The sequence below is a fragment of the Anomaloglossus baeobatrachus genome, chromosome 12 (assembly GCF_048569485.1).
Source record: "Anomaloglossus baeobatrachus isolate aAnoBae1 chromosome 12, aAnoBae1.hap1, whole genome shotgun sequence".
Taxonomy (NCBI): domain Eukaryota; kingdom Metazoa; phylum Chordata; class Amphibia; order Anura; family Aromobatidae; genus Anomaloglossus; species Anomaloglossus baeobatrachus.
The window spans coordinates 8,392,505-8,415,188 of NC_134364.1; the positions used below are offsets into that span (position 1 = coordinate 8,392,505).

General features: G+C 53.8%; 2 protein-coding genes across 5 annotated transcripts in view; one reads left to right on the top strand and one right to left on the bottom strand.

Moving 5' to 3' along the window:
- GALC (galactosylceramidase) overlaps positions 1 to 7,011 on the bottom strand; it is a 47,712-nt gene extending 40,701 nt beyond the window's left edge. For 3 of the 4 annotated variants that reach the window (XM_075330742.1, XM_075330740.1, XM_075330741.1), the window contains exons 1-2: positions 6,874 to 7,011; positions 6,292 to 6,360 (exon numbers count right to left, since the gene is read on the bottom strand). In XM_075330742.1, the coding sequence (XP_075186857.1) occupies positions 6,292 to 6,360; positions 6,874 to 6,990 (186 nt within the window). In that variant the 5' untranslated portion in view covers positions 6,991 to 7,011. Of the gene's footprint in view, positions 1 to 6,291; positions 6,361 to 6,675; positions 6,695 to 6,873 lie in introns of those variants that run through there. The other variant, XM_075330744.1, reaches the window with a different exon arrangement.
- Positions 1 to 22,684, top strand: part of GPR65 (G protein-coupled receptor 65) — a 257,710-nt gene that overhangs the window by 179,927 nt on the left and 55,099 nt on the right. The gene's annotated exons all lie outside the window — the stretch shown is intronic.

Sequence of the window (22,684 nt, forward strand, 5' to 3'; positions counted from 1 at the left end):
TTTTAAACCTTTTTTTTTTTTAATTTTACTAGTCCCCCTAGGAAGCTATAGCGATCAGCAATCCGATAGATAATAGCGATCGGCTGATCATAGCTACACAGCTGTAAACAGCAGATTCAGTCACTTTGTTTTTCCCTCTGCTCCAGACCGAGGGAAAACGAAAGTGAAACATCATAGCTGCAGGCGTCATCACATGACCCTGTGCTATGATGGCAACCACCGATAGTCACGTGATCACGCACGGGACTTCCAGTGGGGGCGGCGGTAAGTAAAAAACATGGCCGCGCCCATTTATATCTTGCTGCCAGACTTTGACAGCAAGATTTAAGGGGTTAATGGCCGCGGGTGGAAGCGATTCCACCCGCGGCTAGCAAGCACACATGTCAGCTGTTGAAAACAGCTGATAAGTGTGCCGAACGCCGCCTGCCCGCGGCAGGGCTTAACGGGACACGCTCCATGACGGGAGGAGAGAGAGGGGACCCTGCCCGCGAGGGCTCACAGTCTACAGGAGGAGGAGAGAGAGGGGACCCTGCCCGCGAGGGCTCACAGTCTACAGGAGGAGGAGAGAGAGGGGACCCTGCCCGCGAGGGCTCACAGTCTACAGGAGGAGGAGAGAGAGGGGACCCTGCCCGCGAGGGCTCACAGTCTACAGGAGGAGGAGAGAGAGGGGACCCTGCCCGCGAGGGCTCACAGTCTACAGGAGGAGGAGAGAGAGGGGACCCTGCCCGCGAGGGCTCACAGTCTACAGGAGGAGGAGAGAGAGGGGACCCTGCCCGCGAGGGCTCACAGTCTACAGGAGGAGGAGAGAGAGGGGACCCTGCCCGCGAGGGCTCACAGTCTACAGGAGGAGGAGAGAGAGGGGACCCTGCCCGCGAGGGCTCACAGTCTACAGGAGGAGGAGAGAGAGGGGACCCTGCCCGCGAGGGCTCACAGTCTACAGGAGGAGGAGAGAGAGGGGACCCTGCCCGCGAGGGCTCACAGTCTACAGGAGGAGGAGAGAGAGGGGACCCTGCCCGCGAGGGCTCACAGTCTACAGGAGGAGGAGAGAGAGGGGACCCTGCCCGCGAGGGCTCACAGTCTACAGGAGGAGGAGAGAGAGGGGACCCTGCCCGCGAGGGCTCACAGTCTACAGGAGGAGGAGAGAGAGGGGACCCTGCCCGCGAGGGCTCACAGTCTACAGGAGGAGGAGAGAGAGGGGACCCTGCCCGCGAGGGCTCACAGTCTACAGGAGGAGGAGAGAGAGGGGACCCTGCCCGCGAGGGCTCACAGTCTACAGGAGGAGGAGAGAGAGGGGACCCTGCCCGCGAGGGCTCACAGTCTACAGGAGGAGGAGAGAGAGGGGACCCTGCCCGCGAGGGCTCACAGTCTACAGGAGGAGGAGAGAGAGGGGACCCTGCCCGCGAGGGCTCACAGTCTACAGGAGGAGGAGAGAGAGGGGACCCTGCCCGCGAGGGCTCACAGTCTACAGGAGGAGGAGAGAGAGGGGACCCTGCCCGCGAGGGCTCACAGTCTACAGGAGGAGGAGAGAGAGGGGACCCTGCCCGCGAGGGCTCACAGTCTACAGGAGGAGGAGAGAGAGGGGACCCTGCCCGCGAGGGCTCACAGTCTACAGGAGGAGGAGAGAGAGGGGACCCTGCCCGCGAGGGCTCACAGTCTACAGGAGGAGGAGAGAGAGGGGACCCTGCCCGCGAGGGCTCACAGTCTACAGGAGGAGGAGAGAGAGGGGACCCTGCCCGCGAGGGCTCACAGTCTACAGGAGGAGGAGAGAGAGGGGACCCTGCCCGCGAGGGCTCACAGTCTACAGGAGGAGGAGAGAGAGGGGACCCTGCCCGCGAGGGCTCACAGTCTACAGGAGGAGGAGAGAGAGGGGACCCTGCCCGCGAGGGCTCACAGTCTACAGGAGGAGGAGAGAGAGGGGACCCTGCCCGCGAGGGCTCACAGTCTACAGGAGGAGGAGAGAGAGGGGACCCTGCCCGCGAGGGCTCACAGTCTACAGGAGGAGGAGAGAGAGGGGACCCTGCCCGCGAGGGCTCACAGTCTACAGGAGGAGGAGAGAGAGGGGACCCTGCCCGCGAGGGCTCACAGTCTACAGGAGGAGGAGAGAGAGGGGACCCTGCCCGCGAGGGCTCACAGTCTACAGGAGGAGGAGAGAGAGGGGACCCTGCCCGCGAGGGCTCACAGTCTACAGGAGGAGGAGAGAGAGGGGACCCTGCCCGCGAGGGCTCACAGTCTACAGGAGGAGGAGAGAGAGGGGACCCTGCCCGCGAGGGCTCACAGTCTACAGGAGGAGGAGAGAGAGGGGACCCTGCCCGCGAGGGCTCACAGTCTACAGGAGGAGGAGAGAGAGGGGACCCTGCCCGCGAGGGCTCACAGTCTACAGGAGGAGGAGAGAGAGGGGACCCTGCCCGCGAGGGCTCACAGTCTACAGGAGGAGGAGAGAGAGGGGACCCTGCCCGCGAGGGCTCACAGTCTACAGGAGGAGGAGAGAGAGGGGACCCTGCCCGCGAGGGCTCACAGTCTACAGGAGGAGGAGAGAGAGGGGACCCTGCCCGCGAGGGCTCACAGTCTACAGGAGGAGGAGAGAGAGGGGACCCTGCCCGCGAGGGCTCACAGTCTACAGGAGGAGGAGAGAGAGGGGACCCTGCCCGCGAGGGCTCACAGTCTACAGGAGGAGGAGAGAGAGGGGACCCTGCCCGCGAGGGCTCACAGTCTACAGGAGGAGGAGAGAGAGGGGACCCTGCCCGCGAGGGCTCACAGTCTACAGGAGGAGGAGAGAGAGGGGACCCTGCCCGCGAGGGCTCACAGTCTACAGGAGGAGGAGAGAGAGGGGACCCTGCCCGCGAGGGCTCACAGTCTACAGGAGGAGGAGAGAGAGGGGACCCTGCCCGCGAGGGCTCACAGTCTACAGGAGGAGGAGAGAGAGGGGACCCTGCCCGCGAGGGCTCACAGTCTACAGGAGGAGGAGAGAGAGGGGACCCTGCCCGCGAGGGCTCACAGTCTACAGGAGGAGGAGAGAGAGGGGACCCTGCCCGCGAGGGCTCACAGTCTACAGGAGGAGGAGAGAGAGGGGACCCTGCCCGCGAGGGCTCACAGTCTACAGGAGGAGGAGAGAGAGGGGACCCTGCCCGCGAGGGCTCACAGTCTACAGGAGGAGGAGAGAGAGGGGACCCTGCCCGCGAGGGCTCACAGTCTACAGGAGGAGGAGAGAGAGGGGACCCTGCCCGCGAGGGCTCACAGTCTACAGGAGGAGGAGAGAGAGGGGACCCTGCCCGCGAGGGCTCACAGTCTACAGGAGGAGGAGAGAGAGGGGACCCTGCCCGCGAGGGCTCACAGTCTACAGGAGGAGGAGAGAGAGGGGACCCTGCCCGCGAGGGCTCACAGTCTACAGGAGGAGGAGAGAGAGGGGACCCTGCCCGCGAGGGCTCACAGTCTACAGGAGGAGGAGAGAGAGGGGACCCTGCCCGCGAGGGCTCACAGTCTACAGGAGGAGGAGAGAGAGGGGACCCTGCCCGCGAGGGCTCACAGTCTACAGGAGGAGGAGAGAGAGGGGACCCTGCCCGCGAGGGCTCACAGTCTACAGGAGGAGGAGAGAGAGGGGACCCTGCCCGCGAGGGCTCACAGTCTACAGGAGGAGGAGAGAGAGGGGACCCTGCCCGCGAGGGCTCACAGTCTACAGGAGGAGGAGAGAGAGGGGACCCTGCCCGCGAGGGCTCACAGTCTACAGGAGGAGGAGAGAGAGGGGACCCTGCCCGCGAGGGCTCACAGTCTACAGGAGGAGGAGAGAGAGGGGACCCTGCCCGCGAGGGCTCACAGTCTACAGGAGGAGGAGAGAGAGGGGACCCTGCCCGCGAGGGCTCACAGTCTACAGGAGGAGGAGAGAGAGGGGACCCTGCCCGCGAGGGCTCACAGTCTACAGGAGGAGGAGAGAGAGGGGACCCTGCCCGCGAGGGCTCACAGTCTACAGGAGGAGGAGAGAGAGGGGACCCTGCCCGCGAGGGCTCACAGTCTACAGGAGGAGGAGAGAGAGGGGACCCTGCCCGCGAGGGCTCACAGTCTACAGGAGGAGGAGAGAGAGGGGACCCTGCCCGCGAGGGCTCACAGTCTACAGGAGGAGGAGAGAGAGGGGACCCTGCCCGCGAGGGCTCACAGTCTACAGGAGGAGGAGAGAGAGGGGACCCTGCCCGCGAGGGCTCACAGTCTACAGGAGGAGGAGAGAGAGGGGACCCTGCCCGCGAGGGCTCACAGTCTACAGGAGGAGGAGAGAGAGGGGACCCTGCCCGCGAGGGCTCACAGTCTACAGGAGGAGGAGAGAGAGGGGACCCTGCCCGCGAGGGCTCACAGTCTACAGGAGGAGGAGAGAGAGGGGACCCTGCCCGCGAGGGCTCACAGTCTACAGGAGGAGGAGAGAGAGGGGACCCTGCCCGCGAGGGCTCACAGTCTACAGGAGGAGGAGAGAGAGGGGACCCTGCCCGCGAGGGCTCACAGTCTACAGGAGGAGGAGAGAGAGGGGACCCTGCCCGCGAGGGCTCACAGTCTACAGGAGGAGGAGAGAGAGGGGACCCTGCCCGCGAGGGCTCACAGTCTACAGGAGGAGGAGAGAGAGGGGACCCTGCCCGCGAGGGCTCACAGTCTACAGGAGGAGGAGAGAGAGGGGACCCTGCCCGCGAGGGCTCACAGTCTACAGGAGGAGGAGAGAGAGGACCCTGCCCGCGAGGGCTCACAGTCTACAGGAGGAGGAGAGAGAGGGGACCCTGCCCGCGAGGGCTCACAGTCTACAGGAGGAGGAGAGAGAGGGGACCCTGCCCGCGAGGGCTCACAGTCTACAGGAGGAGGGGAGAGAGGACCCTGCCCGCGAGGGCTCACAGTCTACAGGAGGAGGGGAGAGAGGACCCTGCCCGCGAGGGCTCACAGTCTACAGGAGGAGGAGAGAGAGGACCCTGCCCGCGAGGGCTCACAGTCTACAGGAGGAGGAGAGAGAGGACCCTGCCCGCGAGGGCTCACAGTCTACAGGAGGAGGAGAGAGAGGACCCTGCCCGCGAAGGCTCACAGTCTACAGGAGGAGAGAGGACCCTGCCCGCGAGGGCTCACAGTCTACAGGAGGAGAGAGGACCCTGCCCGCGAAGGCTCACAGTCTACAGGAGGAAAGAGGACCCTGCCCCGAGGGCTCACAGTCTACAGGAGGAGAGAGGACCCTGCCCGCGAGGGCTCACAGTCTACAGGAGGAGGAGAGAGAGGACCCTGCCCGCGAGGGCTCACAGTCTACAGGGGATGGGTGAGGGTACAACAGGTGAGGACAGAGCTGGTTGCGCGGTGGTCTACTGGACTGAGATCTCTTTATCTATGCTATTAGATGCAGGGATTATTAGGCGGGGATCAGCAGTATGCACAGAACTGCTCCTGGCTCTGGGTGTAGATTGCACCTGACAGGTTCCCTTTAAAGATGAGAAAGCTGCGGAATGTATCATCATGTGGATGCAGCACCTATGCACAGTATGTGTAGTCATGGTTACAGACGGTCTCTAAAGGGGGCTTTACACGCTACAATATCGTTAATGTCGGGGTCACGGTGTTTGTGACGCACATCCGGCGTCATTAACGGTATCGCAGCGTGCGACACTTATGTGCGACCTAAAATGATTGCAAAAGCGGCCAAAATCGTTTGCCTCGGAGAGGTCGTCCTAAATTAAAAAAATCGTTTACCTCTCATTAGCGATGTTGTTCCTCGTTCCTGCGGCAGCACACATCGCTGTGTGTGACACCACAGGAGCGAGGAACATCTCCTACCTGCGTCCACCGCCAATGCGGAAGGAAGGAGGTGGGAGGGATGTTACGTACCGCTCATCTCCGCCCCTCCGCTTCTATTGGCCGCCTGCCATGTGACGCTGAACGCACCTCCCCCTTAGAAAGGAGGCGGATCGCCGGCCAGAGCGATGTCACAGGACAGGTAAGCCGTGTGACGGGGGAGCGCGATTTTGTGCGACATGGGCAGCGATATGCCCGTGTCGCACAAAAGATGGGGGCGGGTACCCACAATTGCGATATCAGTAATGATATCGCAGCGTGTAAAGCCCCCTCAAGCCTCTGTAGGCTGATGCAGAAGGAATTGTCCTCTACCTAAAGCAACAAATCTAGTTCTGCCGGCAAGCTGCAGACATAAAGCGGAGGACTGCGGAGCGCAGCGGGATAAGGTGGTCTCCAGGTACTGGGAGTGAGCGGCTGACAAACATCACACACAGTGTGTGTTACTGGAGGGCAGATTCATCCACCAGCCCCCCACAATCACAAGCTTACCTTAAACAGATAGTCCAGCACCTGGGAGCGGTACGGCTCCGGATAGCTCACCAGCAGGCGGGAGGTGGCCTGAGAAGACACAGGGAAACGGGGTCACCCCGGGGCACAGGCGGGGGATGAATGGGCGAGAAGAGGGGAGCACTAATAGGCAAGGGGAGCCAAGGGCAACAGCAGCCTCCAGTCTGTGCCTCTAATCCAGCTTTATCCCCCCCCCACAGCCCTTCCCTGTGTTACCTGTAAACATCCCCCCAAGCCTCCTCCTTCCTCCCTCCAGCACACCCGACCTCTTTCATCACACCCGGCCTCCTCTCCCCTCTTCACACCTGGCCTCCTCTCCCCTCTATCCCCCCCAGCCTCCTCCTTCCTCCCTCCATCACACCCGACCTCCTTCATCACACCCGGCCTCCTCTTCACACCCGGCCTCCTTCATCACACCCGGCCTCCTCTTCACACCCGGCCTCCTTCTTCCTCCTTCCATCACACCTGGCCTCCTCTTCACACCTGGCCTGTTCCCTCTATCCCCCCCCGCCTCCTCCTCCTTCCTCCCTCCATCACACCCGGCCTCCTCCCAGGAGCACTCACGCCGCCTCCGCTGACAGCACCGATCCCATCGAACTCCCGGCCCAGTCCTCCCCGGTCACTGAGCTCATAAACCGCCCGGACCCCGAGAACACAGAGCGCAGCGCACAGCAGCCACATTACTGCTGTCACCTGACCGCTCACGTGACACCCGGAAGTGTCAGCGCTGAGCAAATATATAACCCTGTCCTGTGTGATACTGTCTGCTGAGCTGTGTATCTAATCCTCTCCTGTGTGATACTGTCTGCTGAGCTGTGTATCTAATCCTCTCCTGTGTGATACTGTCTGCTGAGCTGTGTATCTAATCCTCTCCTGTGTGATACTGTCTGCTGAGCTGTGTATCTAATCCTCTCCTGTGTGATACTGTCTGCTGAGCTGTGTATCTAATCCTCTCCTGTGTGATACTGTCTGCTGAGCTGTGTATCTAATCCTCTCCTGTGTGATACTGTCTGCTGAGCTGTGTATCTAATCCTCTCCTGTGTGATACTGTCTGCTGAGCTGTGTATCTAATCCTCTCCTGTGTGATACTGTCTGCTGAGCTGTGTATCTAATCCTCTCCTGTGTGATACTGTCTGCTGAGCTGTGTATCTAATCCTCTCCTGTGTGATACTGTCTGCTGAGCTGTGTATCTAATCCTCTCCTGTGTGATACTGTCTGCTGAGCTGTGTATCTAATCCTCTCCTGTGTGATACTGTCTGCTGAGCTGTGTATCTAATCCTCTCCTGTGTGATACTGTCTGCTGAGCTGTGTATCTAATCCTCTCCTGTGTGATACTGTCTGCTGAGCCGTGTATCTAATCCTCTCCTGTGTGATACTGTCTGCTGAGCCGTGTATCTAATCCTCTCCTGTGTGATACTGTCTGCTGAGCTGTGTATCTAATCCTCTCCTGTGTGATACTGTCTGCTGAGCTGTGTATCTAATCCTCTCCTGTGTGATACTGTCTGCTGAGCTGTGTATCTAATCCTCTCCTGTGTGATACTGTCTGCTGAGCTGTGTATCTAATCCTCTCCTGTGTGATACTGTCTGCTGAGCCGTGTATCTAATCCTCTCCTGTGTGATACTGTCTGCTGAGCTGTGTATCTAATCCTCTCCTGTGTGATACTGTCTGCTGAGCTGTGTATCTAATCCTATCCTGTGTGATGCTGTCTGCTGAGCTGTGTATCTAATCATCTCCTGTGTGATACGGTCTGCTGAGCTGTGTATCTAATCCTATCCTGTGTGATACTGCCTGCTGAGCTGTGTATCTAATCCTCTCCTGTGTGATACTGTCTGCTGAGCTGTGTATCTAATCCTCTCCTGTGTGATACTGTCTGCTGAACTGTATCTAATCCTCTCCTGTGTGATACTGTCTGCTGAGCTGTGTATCTAATCCTCTCCTGTGTGATACTGTCTGCTGAGCTGTGTATCTAATCCTCTCCTGTGTGATACTGTCTGCTGAGCTGTGTATCTAATCCTCTCCTGTGTGATACTGTCTGCTGAGCCGTGTATCTAATCCTCTCCTGTGTGATACTGTCTGCTGAGCCGTGTATCTAATCCTCTCCTGTGTGATACTGTCTGCTGAGCTGTGTATCTAATCCTCTCCTGTGTGATACTGTCTGCTGAGCTGTGTATCTAATCCTCTCCTGTGTGATACTGTCTGCTGAGCTGTGTATCTAATCCTCTCCTGTGTGATACTGTCTGCTGAGCTGTGTATCTAATCCTCTCCTGTGTGATACTGTCTGCTGAGCCGTGTATCTAATCCTCTCCTGTGTGATACTGTCTGCTGAGCTGTGTATCTAATCCTCTCCTGTGTGATACTGTCTGCTGAGCTGTGTATCTAATCCTATCCTGTGTGATGCTGTCTGCTGAGCTGTGTATCTAATCATCTCCTGTGTGATACGGTCTGCTGAGCTGTGTATCTAATCCTATCCTGTGTGATACTGCCTGCTGAGCTGTGTATCTAATCCTCTCCTGTGTGATACTGTCTGCTGAGCTGTGTATCTAATCCTCTCCTGTGTGATACTGTCTGCTGAACTGTATCTAATCCTCTCCTGTGTGATACTGTCTGCTGAGCTGTGTATCTAATCCTCTCCTGTGTGATACTGTCTGCTGAGCCGTGTATCTAATCCTCTCCTGTGTGATACTGTCTGCTGAGCCGTGTATCTAATCCTCTCCTGTGTGATACTGTCTGCTGAGCTGTGTATCTAATCCTCTCCTGTGTGATACTGTCTCTGATGAGCTGTGTATCTAATCCTCTCCTGTGTGATACTGTCTGCTGAACTGTATCTAATCCTCTCCTGTGTGATACTGTCTGCTGAGCCGTGTATCTAATCCTCTCCTGTGTGATACTGTCTGCTGAGCTGTGTATCTAATCCTCTCCTGTGTGATACTGTCTGCTGAGCTGTGTATCTAATCCTCTCCTGTGTGATACTGTCTGCTGAGCTGTGTATCTAATCCTCTCCTGTGTGATACTGTCTGCTGAGCTGTGTATCTAATCCTCTCCTGTGTGATACTGTCTGCTGAGCTGTGTATCTAATCCTCTCCTGTGTGATACTGTCTGCTGAGCTGTGTATCTAATCCTCTCCTGTGTGATACTGTCTGCTGAGCCGTGTATCTAATCCTCTCCTGTGTGATACTGTCTGCTGAGCTGTGTATCTAATCCTCTCCTGTGTGATACTGTCTGCTGAGCTGTGTATCTAATCCTATCCTGTGTGATGCTGTCTGCTGAGCTGTGTATCTAATCATCTCCTGTGTGATACGGTCTGCTGAGCTGTGTATCTAATCCTATCCTGTGTGATACTGCCTGCTGAGCTGTGTATCTAATCCTCTCCTGTGTGATACTGTCTGCTGAGCTGTGTATCTAATCCTCTCCTGTGTGATACTGTCTGCTGAACTGTATCTAATCCTCTCCTGTGTGATACTGTCTGCTGAGCTGTGTATCTAATCCTCTCCTGTGTGATACTGTCTGCTGAGCCGTGTATCTAATCCTCTCCTGTGTGATACTGTCTGCTGAGCCGTGTATCTAATCCTCTCCTGTGTGATACTGTCTGCTGAGCTGTGTATCTAATCCTCTCCTGTGTGATACTGTCTCTGATGAGCTGTGTATCTAATCCTCTCCTGTGTGATACTGTCTGCTGAACTGTATCTAATCCTCTCCTGTGTGATACTGTCTGCTGAGCCGTGTATCTAATCCTCTCCTGTGTGATACTGTCTGCTGAGCTGTGTATCTAATCCTCTCCTGTGTGATACTGTCTGCTGAGCCGTGTATCTAATCCTCTCCTGTGTGATACTGTCTGCTGAGCTGTGTATCTAATCCTCTCCTGTGTGATACTGTCTGCAGAGCTGTGTATCTAATCCTCTCCTGTGTGATACTGTCTGCTGAGCCATGTATCTAATTCTCTCCTGTGTGATACTGTCTGCTGAGCCGTGTATCTAATCCTCTCCTGTGTGATACTGTCTGCTGAGCCGTGTATCTAATCCTCTCCTGTGTGATACTGTCTGCTGAGCCGTGTATCTAATCCTCTCCTGTGTGATAGTCTGCTGAGCCGTGTATCTAATCCTATCCTGTGTGATACTGTCTGCTGAACCGTGTATCTGATCCTCTCCTGTGTGATACTGTCTGCTGAGCTGTGTATCTAATCATATCCTGTGTGATGCTGTCTGCTGAGCTGTGTATCTAATCCTGTCCTGTGTGATACTGTCTGCTGAGCTGTGTATCTAATCCTGTCCTGTGTGATACTGTCTGCTGAGCCGTGTATCTAATCCTGTCCTCTGTGATACTGTCTGCTGAGCTGTGTATCTAATCCTCTCCTGTGTGATACTGTCTGCTGAGCCGTGTATCTAATCCTGTCCTCTGTGATACTGTCTGCTGAGCCGTGTATCTAATCCTCTCCTGTGTGATACTGTCTGCTGAGCCGTGTATCTAATCCTCTCCTGTGTGATACTGTCTGCTGAGCCGTGTATCTAATCCTCTCCTGTGTGATACTGTCTACTGAGCCGTGTATCTAATCCTCTCCTGTGTGATACTGTCTGCTGAGCCGTGTATCTAATCCTCTCCTGTGTGATACTGTCTGCTGAGCCGTGTATCTAATCCTCTCCTGTGTGATACTGTCTGCTGAGCTGTGTATCTAATCCTCTCCTGTGTGATACTGTCTGCTGAGCTGTGTATCTAATCCTCTCCTGTGTGATACTGTCTGCTGAGCCGTGTATCTAATCCTATCCTGTGTGATACTGTCTGCTGAGCTGTGTATCTAATCCTCTCCTGTGTGATACTGTCTGCTGAGCTGTGTATCTAATCCTCTCCTGTGTGATACTGTCTGCTGAGCCGTGTATCTAATCCTATCCTGTGTGATACTGTCTGCTGAGCTGTGTATCTAATCCTCTCCTGTGTGATACTGTCTGCTGAGCTGTGTATCTAATCCTCTCCTGTGTGATACTGTCTGCTGAGCCGTGTATCTAATCCTATCCTGTGTGATACTGTCTGCTGAGCTGTGTATCTAATCCTCTCCTGTGTGATAACATCTGCTCAGCTGTATCTAATCCAGTTGTGTAATACTGTGCTCTTAGCCATGCAGACTGGTCCCCCCTCCGTACACACAAGACACCTGACTGCTCCCCTGACCCCCCCATACACATGAGTCAGCTGACTGCTCCCCTGCCCCCCATACACATGAGTCAGCTGACTGCTCCCCTGACCCCCCCATACACATGAGACAGATGACTGCTCCCCTGACCCCCCCATACACATGAGACAGATGACTGCTCCCCTGACCCCCCCATACACATGAGTCAGCTGACTACTCCCCTGACCCCCCCATATACATGAGTCAGCTGACTGCTCCCCTGACCCCCCCCATACACATGAGACAGATGACTGCTCCCCTGACCCCCCCCATATACACGAGACAGCTGACCGCTCTCCTGACCCCCCCCCATACACATGAGGCAGATGACTGCTCCCCTGACCCCTCCCATACACATGAGTCAGCTGACTGCTCCCCTGACCCCCCCATATACATGAGACAGCTGACTGCTCCCCTGACCCCCCCCCATACACACGAGACAGCTGACTGCTCCCCTGACCCCCGCCCATACACATGAGACAGCTGACTGCTCCCCTGACCCCCGCCCATACACATGAGACAGCTGACTGCTCCCCTGACCCCCCCCCATACACATGAGACAGCTGACTGCTCCCCTGACCCCCCCCATACACATGAGACAGCTGACTGCTCCCCTGACCCCCCCATACACAACATGAGACAGATGACTGCTCCCCTGATCTCCCCATACGCATGAGACAGCTGACTGCTCCCCTGACCCCCCCCCATACACATGAGACAGCTGACTGCTCCCCTGACCCCCCCCCCCTCCCATACACATGAGACAGATAGCTGTCTCATGTGTATGGGGGGGTCAGGGGAGCAGTCATCTGTCTCATGTGTATGGGGGGGGTCAGGGGAGCAGTCAGCTGTCTCATGTGTATGGGGGGGTCAGGGGAGCAGTCGACTGCTCCCCTGACCCCCCCCATACACATGAGACAGCTGACTGCTCCCCTGACCCCCCCCCCATACACATGAGACAGATGACAGAGGATTCTGTGGGGATGGAGGAGAACAGAGGAGTTTGTCAGGAAACAGATATCTAGAGAGGGACAGGGGATTTTGGAAGCCAATTGAAGAGTCTGGGGGTAGACAGAGGGGCCCTGAGATGTGACAGAGAAGGATGAAGAGGGCACAGTAGGGTCAGCAGAGTCTGCAAAGGGGACAATAGAGTCTGGAGGTGACAGCAGAGTCTGTAAACAGTGCACAGGATTGTGGAAGGACACAGGTGCCCAGACAAAGGTGTCAGAGACAGAGCAGAGTCTAAATAGGGGAACTGAAGTCTCAGGACTAGTGATGAGCGAGTACTAAAAAGCTCGGGTGCTCGAAGCTCGGGCCGAGCCTCCCAAGATACTCGTGTACTCGGCCCGAGCAACGAGCCCAATGTTATCCTATGGGAGACCCGAGTATTTTTGTGAAATGACCTCCCGGCAGCATGGAGAAACCCTAAAAATGGCACAAAAGTCTCAGAAGAGTGCTCAAATGACATGGCAACAGCATGGGGAAGACCCCTTGAAGCATTTATCACTCAAAAGTCACAGCTGTGAACAATTTTGTCCGCGTTTTACGCCATTTTTACGGACTCACCAGAAAACCTTCCAAAATGACCCCAAAATGATTTTTCATGGCAGAAATGTTAAGGGCACATACCCAATAGTGAGATAGAGCTGGTGTATGTTACTTTTTGAGATTAATACATGAAAGATTTTACGTGAAAACATTGTGTGGCACTCCGATGTCCCTGAGAAGAGACGTACATGAAGGCCTCTTGAGTCTAATGTGCCCATTTTGAGGAAGTGAGTCTTTGTAGTATTTTCCTTTGCCAGGGCAGTCCAAAATTGTGAGGTTCACCAATGTCCCTGGATAGAGACGTGCATGATGGCCTGTAAACCTGAAGTGCCCATTGTAAGGAAGTGGGTCTATTTTAGTATAGCCCTTTGCCAGGGCAGCCAAAAATTGGGAGGCTCCACATTGTCCCTGGATAGAGACGTGCATGATGGCCTGTAAACCTGAAGTGCCCATTGTAAGGAAGTGGGTCTATTTCAGTATAGCCCTTTGCCAGGGCAGCCAAAAATTGGGAGGCTCCACATTGTCCCTGGATAGAGACGTGCATGATGGCCTGTAAACCTGAAGTGCCCATTGTAAGGAAGTGGGTCTATTTCAGTATAGCCCTTTGCCAGGGCAGCCAAAAATTGGGAGGCTCCACATTGTCCCTGGATAGAGACGTGCATGATGGCCTGTAAACCTGAAGTGCCCATTGTAAGGAAGTGGGTCTATTTTAGTATAGCCCTTTGCCAGGGCAGCCAAAAATTGGGAGGCTCCACATTGTCCCTGGATAGAGACGTGCATGATGGCCTGTAAACCTGAAGTGCCCATTGTAAGGAAGTGGGTCTATTTCAGTATAGCCCTTTGCCAGGGCAGCCAAAAATTGGGAGGCTCCACATTGTCCCTGGATAGAGACGTGCATGATGGCCTGTAAACCTGAAGTGCCCATTGTAAGGAAGTGGGTCTATTTCAGTATAGCCCTTTGCCAGGGCAGCCAAAAATTGGGAGGCTCCACATTGTCCCTGGATAGAGACGTGCATGATGGCCTGTAAACCTGAAGTGCCCATTGTAAGGAAGTGGGTCTATTTTAGTATAGCCCTTTGCCAGGGCAGCCAAAAATTGGGAGGCTCCACATTGTCCCTGGATAGAGACGTGCATGATGGCCTGTAAACCTGAAGTGCCCATTGTAAGGAAGTGGGTCTATTTTAGTATAGCCCTTTGCCAGGGCAGCCAAAAATTGGGAGGCTCCACATTGTCCCTGGATAGAGACGTGCATGATGGCCTGTAAACCTGAAGTGCCCATTGTAAGGAAGTGGGTCTATTTCAGTATAGCCCTTTGCCAGGGCAGCCAAAAATTGGGAGGCTCCACATTGTCCCTGGATAGAGACGTGCATGATGGCCTGTAAACCTGAAGTGCCCATTGTAAGGAAGTGGGTCTATTTTAGTATAGCCCTTTGCCAGGGCAGCCAAAAATTGGGAGGCTCCACATTGTCCCTGGATAGAGACGTGCATGATGGCCTGTAAACCTGAAGTGCCCATTGTAAGGAAGTGGGTCTATTTTAGTATAGCCCTTTGCCAGGGCAGCCAAAAATTGGGAGGCTCCACATTGTCCCTGGATAGAGACGTGCATGATGGCCTGTAAACCTGAAGTGCCCATTGTAAGGAAGTGGGTCTATTTCAGTATAGCCCTTTGCCAGGGCAGCCAAAAATTGGGAGGCTCCACATTGTCCCTGGATAGAGACGTGCATGATGGCCTGTAAACCTGAAGTGCCCATTGTAAGGAAGTGGGTCTATTTCAGTATAGCCCTTTGCCAGGGCAGCCAAAAATTGGGAGGCTCCACATTGTCCCTGGATAGAGACGTGCATGATGGCCTGTAAACCTGAAGTGCCCATTGTAAGGAAGTGGGTCTATTTCAGTATAGCCCTTTGCCAGGGCAGCCAAAAATTGGGAGGCTCCACATTGTCCCTGGATAGAGACGTGCATGATGGCCTGTAAACCTGAAGTGCCCATTGTAAGGAAGTGGGTCTATTTCAGTATAGCCCTTTGCCAGGGCAGCCAAAAATTGGGAGGCTCCACATTGTCCCTGGATAGAGACGTGCATGATGGCCTGTAAACCTGAAGTGCCCATTGTAAGGAAGTGGGTCTATTTCAGTATAGCCCTTAGGCAGGGCAGCCAAAAATTGGGAGGCTCCACATTGTCCCTGGGTAGAGACGTGCATGAGGGCCTCAAAACATTAAGTGTCCATTTTAAGGAAGTGGGTCTATTTCAGTATAGCCCTTTGCCAGGGCAGCCAAAAATTGGGAGGCTCCACATTGTCCCTGGATAGAGACGTGCATGATGGCCTGTAAACCTGAAGTGCCCATTGTAAGGAAGTGGGTCTATTTCAGTATAGCCCTTTGCCAGGGCAGCCAAAAATTGGGAGGCTCCACATTGTCCCTGGGTAGAGACGTGCATGATGGCCTCAAAACATTAAGTGTCCATTTTAAGGAAGTGGGTCTATTTCAGTATAGCCCTTTGCCAGGGCAGCCAAAAATTGGGAGGCTCCACATTGTCCCTGGATAGAGACGTGCATGATGGCCTGTAAACCTGAAGTGCCCATTGTAAGGAAGTGGGTGTATTTCAGTATAGCCCTTAGGCAGGGCAGCCAAAAATTGGGAGGCTCCACGTTGTCCCTGGGTAGAGACGTGCATGAGGGCCTCAAAACATTGTTCCCATTGCAAAGGAGCGGGTCTCCTGTCGTTGTAATGTCCATTCTGCAAAGAATGGGCGAAAAAATTTACCACTGGGGGTATACCTGAAACAAAGACCTAACTATTGTAACGGTCATCATGATGGCGCATGAGGAGAAGGAGGAGCAGTCCAGCGATTATCCAAAGTCGAGAAGTGTACCCATGGGTGAGTGGAGGTACATGGCAAACTTTAAACTCCGCTCTCATTTGCTGGTGGTGTGGTGAAGTCTGGCCCAATCCAACCCTTGTTCATCTTTATCAGAGTCAGCCTGTCAGCATTTTCAGTTGACAGGCGGGTGCGTTTATCTGTAATGATTCCACCTGCGGCACTAAAAACACGCTCTGACAAAACGCTAGCAGCAGGGCAGGCCAGGACTTCCAAGGCGTAGAGAGCCAATTCATGCCACGTGTCCAGCTTGGATACCCAATAATTGTAAGGCACAGAGGAATGTCGGAGTACAGTTGTTCGATCTGCAAGGTACTCCTTCAGCATCTGGGCAAACTTAGGATTTCTTGTGGCACTACCCCGCACCTCAGGGGCTGTGGTACGTGAGGGGCTGAGAAAACTGTCCCACATCTTAAAGACTGTTCCCCTACCTCTGGCGGATTGGACTTGTGCCTCTCTCGGCTGTACGCCTCGGTTGTCCACTGATTCCTGACCTATGCCGCTAGCGTTTTGTGAGGGGAATGCTTTGCCTACTTCCGTGAGTATGGCCTTCCGAAACTGCTGCATTTTGGTTGACCTCTCCTCCACGGGAATAAGAGACAAAAAGTTCTCCTTGTAGCGTGGGTCTAACAGTGTTACCAACCAGTAATGATTGTCGGCCAAGATGTTCTTAACGCGAGGGTCACGAGACAGGCAGCTTACCATAAAGTCAGCCATGTGCGCCAGACTCTTAACAGCCAGGACTTCAGTAGCCTGACCAACAAGATGACTGAACATGCTGTCCTCCTCCTCCTCCTCCTCCTCCTCCTCCTCATCTACCCTGTCCTCTGGCCAGCCACGCTGAATCGAGGATATGACTGGTGTGCATGTCATATCCTCAATTTGGCCGGAGAGTTGCTCCATGTCTTCATCCTCCTCCTCGTCATAGTCCTCCACTGCACGTTGTGATGAGACGAGGCTGGGCTGTGTGTTATCACCCACACCCACTACTGTTTCTTGCTGCAACTCATCGCGCTCCGCCTGCAATGCATCATGTTTGTTTTTCAGCAGGGACCGTTTTAGAAGGCAGAGTAGCGGTATGGTGACGCTAATAATGGCGTCATCACCACTCACCATCTTGGTGGAGTCCTCAAAGTTTTGGAGGATGGTACATAGGTCTGACATCCATCTCCACTCCTCAGGTGTTATGTGTGGAGTTTGACCCATTTCCCGACGGCTTAGGTGATGCAGGTACTCAACAACTGCCCTCTTCTGCTCACATATCCTGACCAACATGTGCAGAGTTGAATTCCAACGCGTGGGGACATCACACACCAGTCTGTGAGCCGGAAGATGCAAACGGCGCTGAAAGCCGGCAAGGCCGGCTGAAGCAGTAGGTGACTTTCGAAAATGTGCAGACAGGCGGCGAACTTTTACCAGCAGATCAGACAGCTCTGGGTATGACTTTATAAACCGCTGAACCACGAGGTTGAGCACATGGGCCACGCATGGAACATGTGTCAGCTGGCCTCGCCTCAAAGCCGCCACCAGGTTCCGGCCATTGTCACAAACGACCTTTCCTGGCTTTAGGTTCAGAGGTGTGAGCCAGTGATCTGCCTGCTGTTTCAGAGCTGTCCACAGCTCTTCTGCATTGTGGGGTTTGTCACCTATGCAGATTAGCTTCAGCACAGCCTGTTGCCGCTTCGCCGAGGCAGTGCTGCAGTGCTTCCAGCTTGTGACTGGTGTGGAGGGCACAGTGGATGAGGATGCGCAGGAGGAGGAGGAGGCTGAAGAGCATGACATTCCGGAGCTGTAGAGTGTGGGTGAAACACTGACTGAGGTAGGGCCTGCAAACCTTGGTGTGGGAAGGACGTGTTCCGTCCCTCGCTCAGACTGGGTCCCAGCTTCCACAATATTAACCCAGTGTGCCGTCAACGAGATGTAGCGGCCTTGCCCACAAGCACTTGTCCACGTGTCTGTGGTTAGGTGGACCTTGGGTGAAACAGCGTTGTTCAGGGCACGTGTGATGTTTTGTGACACGTGGTTATGCAACGCGGGGACGGCACACCGGGAGAAATAGTGGCGGCTGGGGACCGAGTAACGTGGGACAGCTGCCGCCATCAGGTCACGGAATGCTTCTGTCTCCACCAGCCTAAAAGGCAACATTTCCAGCGCAAGCAGTCGCGAAATGTTAGCATTTAGAACTGTGGCATGTGGGGTGTTGGCAGTGTATTTGCGCCTGCGTTCAAAGGTTTGCTGAATGGATAACTGAACGCTGCGCTGGGACAAGGACGTGCTTGATGATGGTGTTCTTTCTGCGTAGGCAACTGCAGGTGCAGGAGTGGAGGAGGCTTGTTCGCAGGCAGCATGGACAGAGGATTGGCTCGCATGCACAACCAGCGAAGACGTAGCAGTGACATCAGCAAGCACTGCTCCTCGACTCTGTTGTACTTCCCACAAAGTCGGGTGCTTGGCTGACATGTGCCTGATCATGCTGGTGGTGGTCAGGCTGCTAGTTTTGGTACCCCTGCTGATGCTGGCACGGCAGGTGTTGCAAATGGCCTTTTTTGAATCATCTGGATCCAACTTAAAAAACTGCCAGACTCGTGAAGACCTAACATTTGTACAGGCACCTTGTGTCGTCGTGTTGTTCCGGGGAACGGTTGCCTGACTTCTGCCTGGGGCCACCACCCTGCTTCTTACTGCCTGTTGTGATGCTACGCCTCCCTCCCCCTGTGCACTGCTGTCCTCGCTCTGCATATCCTCCTGCCAGGTTGGGTCAGTTACTGGATCATCCACCACGTCGTCTTCCTCTTCCGCACCCTGCTCCTCCTCCTGACTTGCTGACAATTGTGTCTCATCATCGTCCACCACTTGTTGAGACACGTTGCCAACTTCGTGAGAACGTGGCTGCTCAAATATTTGGCCATCTGTACAGACGATCTCCTCATGACCCACTTCAATATGAGCTGGCGAGAGGCCAGAATGTGTGAATGGAAACGTGAACAGCTCTTCCGAGTGTCCAAGTGTGGGATCATTAATGTCCGAGGAGGACGTGTACTCAGCCTGGTGGTAGGAAGGAGGATCAGGTTCAGAAATGTGCGGTGCAGTATCACGGCTACTGACACTTGACCGTGTGGAAGACAGAGTGTTTGTGGTGGTGCCAATCTGACTGGAAGCATTATCCGCTATCCAACTAACAACCTGTTGACACTGGTCTTGGTTCAAGAGCGGTGTACTGCTGCGGTCCCCAAGAATTTGGGACAGGACGTGCGAGCGACTAGATGTGGCCCTTTGTTGTGGCGAAATTAGAGCTTGCCCACGACCTCGGCCTCTGCCTGCACCACCATCACGTCCACTTCCTTGTTCCTTGCCAATGCCCTTGCGCATTTTGCAATGCTGTGCACTGCTGACGTGTATATTCACTACTTGTGCGTTATATCAAAGTTTCTGGAAATTGCACACAAGTGCACCTGTACGCTGCCACCGACAGGCACACACGTGCGGTTTTTAAATGCAAGCACGGACGCACTAAGAACCTAACACAGGTTTTAGGAGCAAAAATTAAGAACTCTGACACTATCAGCCACTGCTGACTGACGTGTATTATACACTACACTTGTGCGTTATATAATAGTTTGGTAAAAACGCACACCAGTGCACCTGTACGCTGCCACCAACAGGCACACACGTGCGGTTTTAAAAACCAAGCACGGACGCAATAATAACCTAACACAGGTTTTAGGAGCAAAAATTAAGAACTCTGACACTATCAGCCACTGCTGACTGACGTGTATTATACACTACACTTGTGCGTTATATAATAGTTTGGTAAAAACGCACACCAGTGCACCTGTACGCTGCCACCAACAGGCACACACGTGCGGTTTTAAAAACCAAGCACGGACGCAATAATAACCTAACACAGGTTTTAGGAGCAAAAATTAAGAACTCTGACACTATCAGCCACTGCTGACTGACGTGTATTATACACTACACTTGTGCGTTATATAATAGTTTGGTAAACGCACACCAGTGCACCTGTACGCTGCCACCAACAGGCACACACGTGCGGTTTTAAAAACCAAGCACGGACGCAATAATAACCTAACAGGTTTTTTTGGGGAGCGACAATTACAGTACAGACAAGTCAGACACTATCTGGACTGTTTTACACTGTGTACACCAGCCCCAGATATGAAGGCTAGTATACGGTCACCACTACCCTGCCTGCCTGCCTGCCTGTATACTGCTACAATAGTCCTGACAAGGACTCTTTTGGTCACTAGCCTGTATTCAGACCTGGCTATACCCTGCCTGTATATAGCAACAATAGTCCTGAGAAGGACTCTGCTACTGTACGCCGACCTGGCTATACCCTGCCTGCCTGTATACAACTAGAATAGTCCTGAGAAGGACTTTTGGTCACACTGTTTGCAGCCCTGCAACTGAAAAAGCTATAAAGGGCCGCAAAGCTTTCCCTGAATCAGCGACACTCTCCCTACACTCACTGTCAGAATAGCTGTGAGCAGAGCACAGCGCGCCGGCCGATATAAAGGCTCGGTGACGCTGTGCAGGCCGGCCAATCACTGCAATTCCACAACTAACAGGGCTGTGGCATTGCAGTGGTCTGCCAGCCAATCCCTGCATGAGGGCTGGCTCTCAAAAGAGCGCCAACATGCAGAAATGAAGACCACGAGTAAAGCACGAGTATCGCGAGATTACTCGGTCCCCGCCGAGCAGCCCGAGTACAGTGATACTCGTGCGAGTACCGAGTAGTGACAAGCATGCTCGCTCATCACTAGTCCTGAGTAGTGATGAGCGAGCATGCTTGTCACTACTCGGTACTCGCACGAGTATCACTGTACTCGGGCTGCTCGGCGGGGACCGAGTAATCTCGCGATACTCGTGCTTTACTCGTGGTCTTCATTTCTGCATGTTGGCGCTCTTTTGAGAGCCAGCCCTCATGCAGGGATTGGCTGGCAGACCACTGCAATGCCACAGCCCTGTTAGTTGTGGAATTGCAGTGATTGGCCGGCCTGCACAGCGTCACCGAGCCTTTATATAGGCCGGCGCGCTGTGCTCTGCTCACAGCTATTCTGACAGTGAGTGTAGGGAGAGTGTCGCTGATTCAGGGAAAGCTTTGCGGCCCTTTATAGCTTTTTCAGTTGCAGGGCTGCAAACAGTGTGACCAAAAGTCCTTCTCAGGACTATTCTAGTTGTATACAGGCAGGCAGGGTATAGCCAGGTCGGAGTACAGTAGCAGAGTCCTTCTCAGGACTATTGTTGCTATATACAGGCAGGGTATAGCCAGGTCTGAATACAGGCTAGTGACCAAAAGAGTCCTTGTCAGGACTATTGTAGCAGTATACAGGCAGGCAGGCAGGCAGGGTAGTGGTGACCGTATACCAGCCTTCATATCTGGGGCTGGTGTACACAGTGTAAAACAGTCCAGATAGTGTCTGACTTGTCTGTACTGTAATTGTCGCTCCCCAAAAAAACCTGTTAGGTTATTATTGCGTCCGTGCTTGGTTTTTAAAACCGCACGTGTGTGCCTGTTGGTGGCAGCGTACAGGTGCACTGGTGTGCGTTTACCAAACTATTATATAACGCACAAGTGTAGTGTATAATACACGTCAGTCAGCAGTGGCTGATAGTGTCAGAGTTCTTAATTTTTGCTCCTAAAACCTGTGTTAGGTTATTATTGCGTCCGTGCTTGGTTTTTAAAACCGCACGTGTGTGCCTGTTGGTGGCAGCGTACAGGTGCACTGGTGTGCGTTTACCAAACTATTATATAACGCACAAGTGTAGTGTATAATACACGTCAGTCAGCAGTGGCTGATAGTGTCAGAGTTCTTAATTTTTGCTCCTAAAACCTGTGTTAGGTTATTATTGCGTCCGTGCTTGGTTTTTAAAACCGCACGTGTGTGCCTGTTGGTGGCAGCGTACAGGTGCACTGGTGTGCGTTTACCAAACTATTATATAACGCACAAGTGTAGTGTATAATACACGTCAGTCAGCAGTGGCTGATAGTGTCAGAGTTCTTAATTTTTGCTCCTAAAACCTGTGTTAGGTTCTTAGTGCGTCCGTGCTTGGTTTTTAAAACCGCACGTGTGTGCCTGTTGGTGGCAGCGTACAGGTGCACTGGTGTGCGTTTTTACCAAACTATTATATAACGCACAAGTGTAGTGTATAATACACGTCAGTCAGCAGTGGCTGATAGTGTCAGAGTTCTTAATTTTTGCTCCTAAAACCTGTGTTAGGTTATTATTGCGTCCGTGCTTGGTTTTTAAAACCGCACGTGTGTGCCTGTTGGTGGCAGCGTACAGGTGCACTGGTGTGCGTTTACCAAACTATTATATAACGCACAAGTGTAGTGTATAATACACGTCAGTCAGCAGTGGCTGATAGTGTCAGAGTTCTTAATTTTTGCTCCTAAAACCTGTGTTAGGTTATTATTGCGTCCGTGCTTGGTTTTTAAAACCGCACGTGTGTGCCTGTTGGTGGCAGCGTACAGGTGCACTGGTGTGCGTTTACCAAACTATTATATAACGCACAAGTGTAGTGTATAATACACGTCAGTCAGCAGTGGCTGATAGTGTCAGAGTTCTTAATTTTTGCTCCTAAAACCTGTGTTAGGTTATTATTGCGTCCGTGCTTGGTTTTTAAAACCGCACGTGTGTGCCTGTTGGTGGCAGCGTACAGGTGCACTGGTGTGCGTTTTTACCAAACTATTATATAACGCACAAGTGTAGTGTATAATACACGTCAGTCAGCAGTGGCTGATAGTGTCAGAGTTCTTAATTTTTGCTC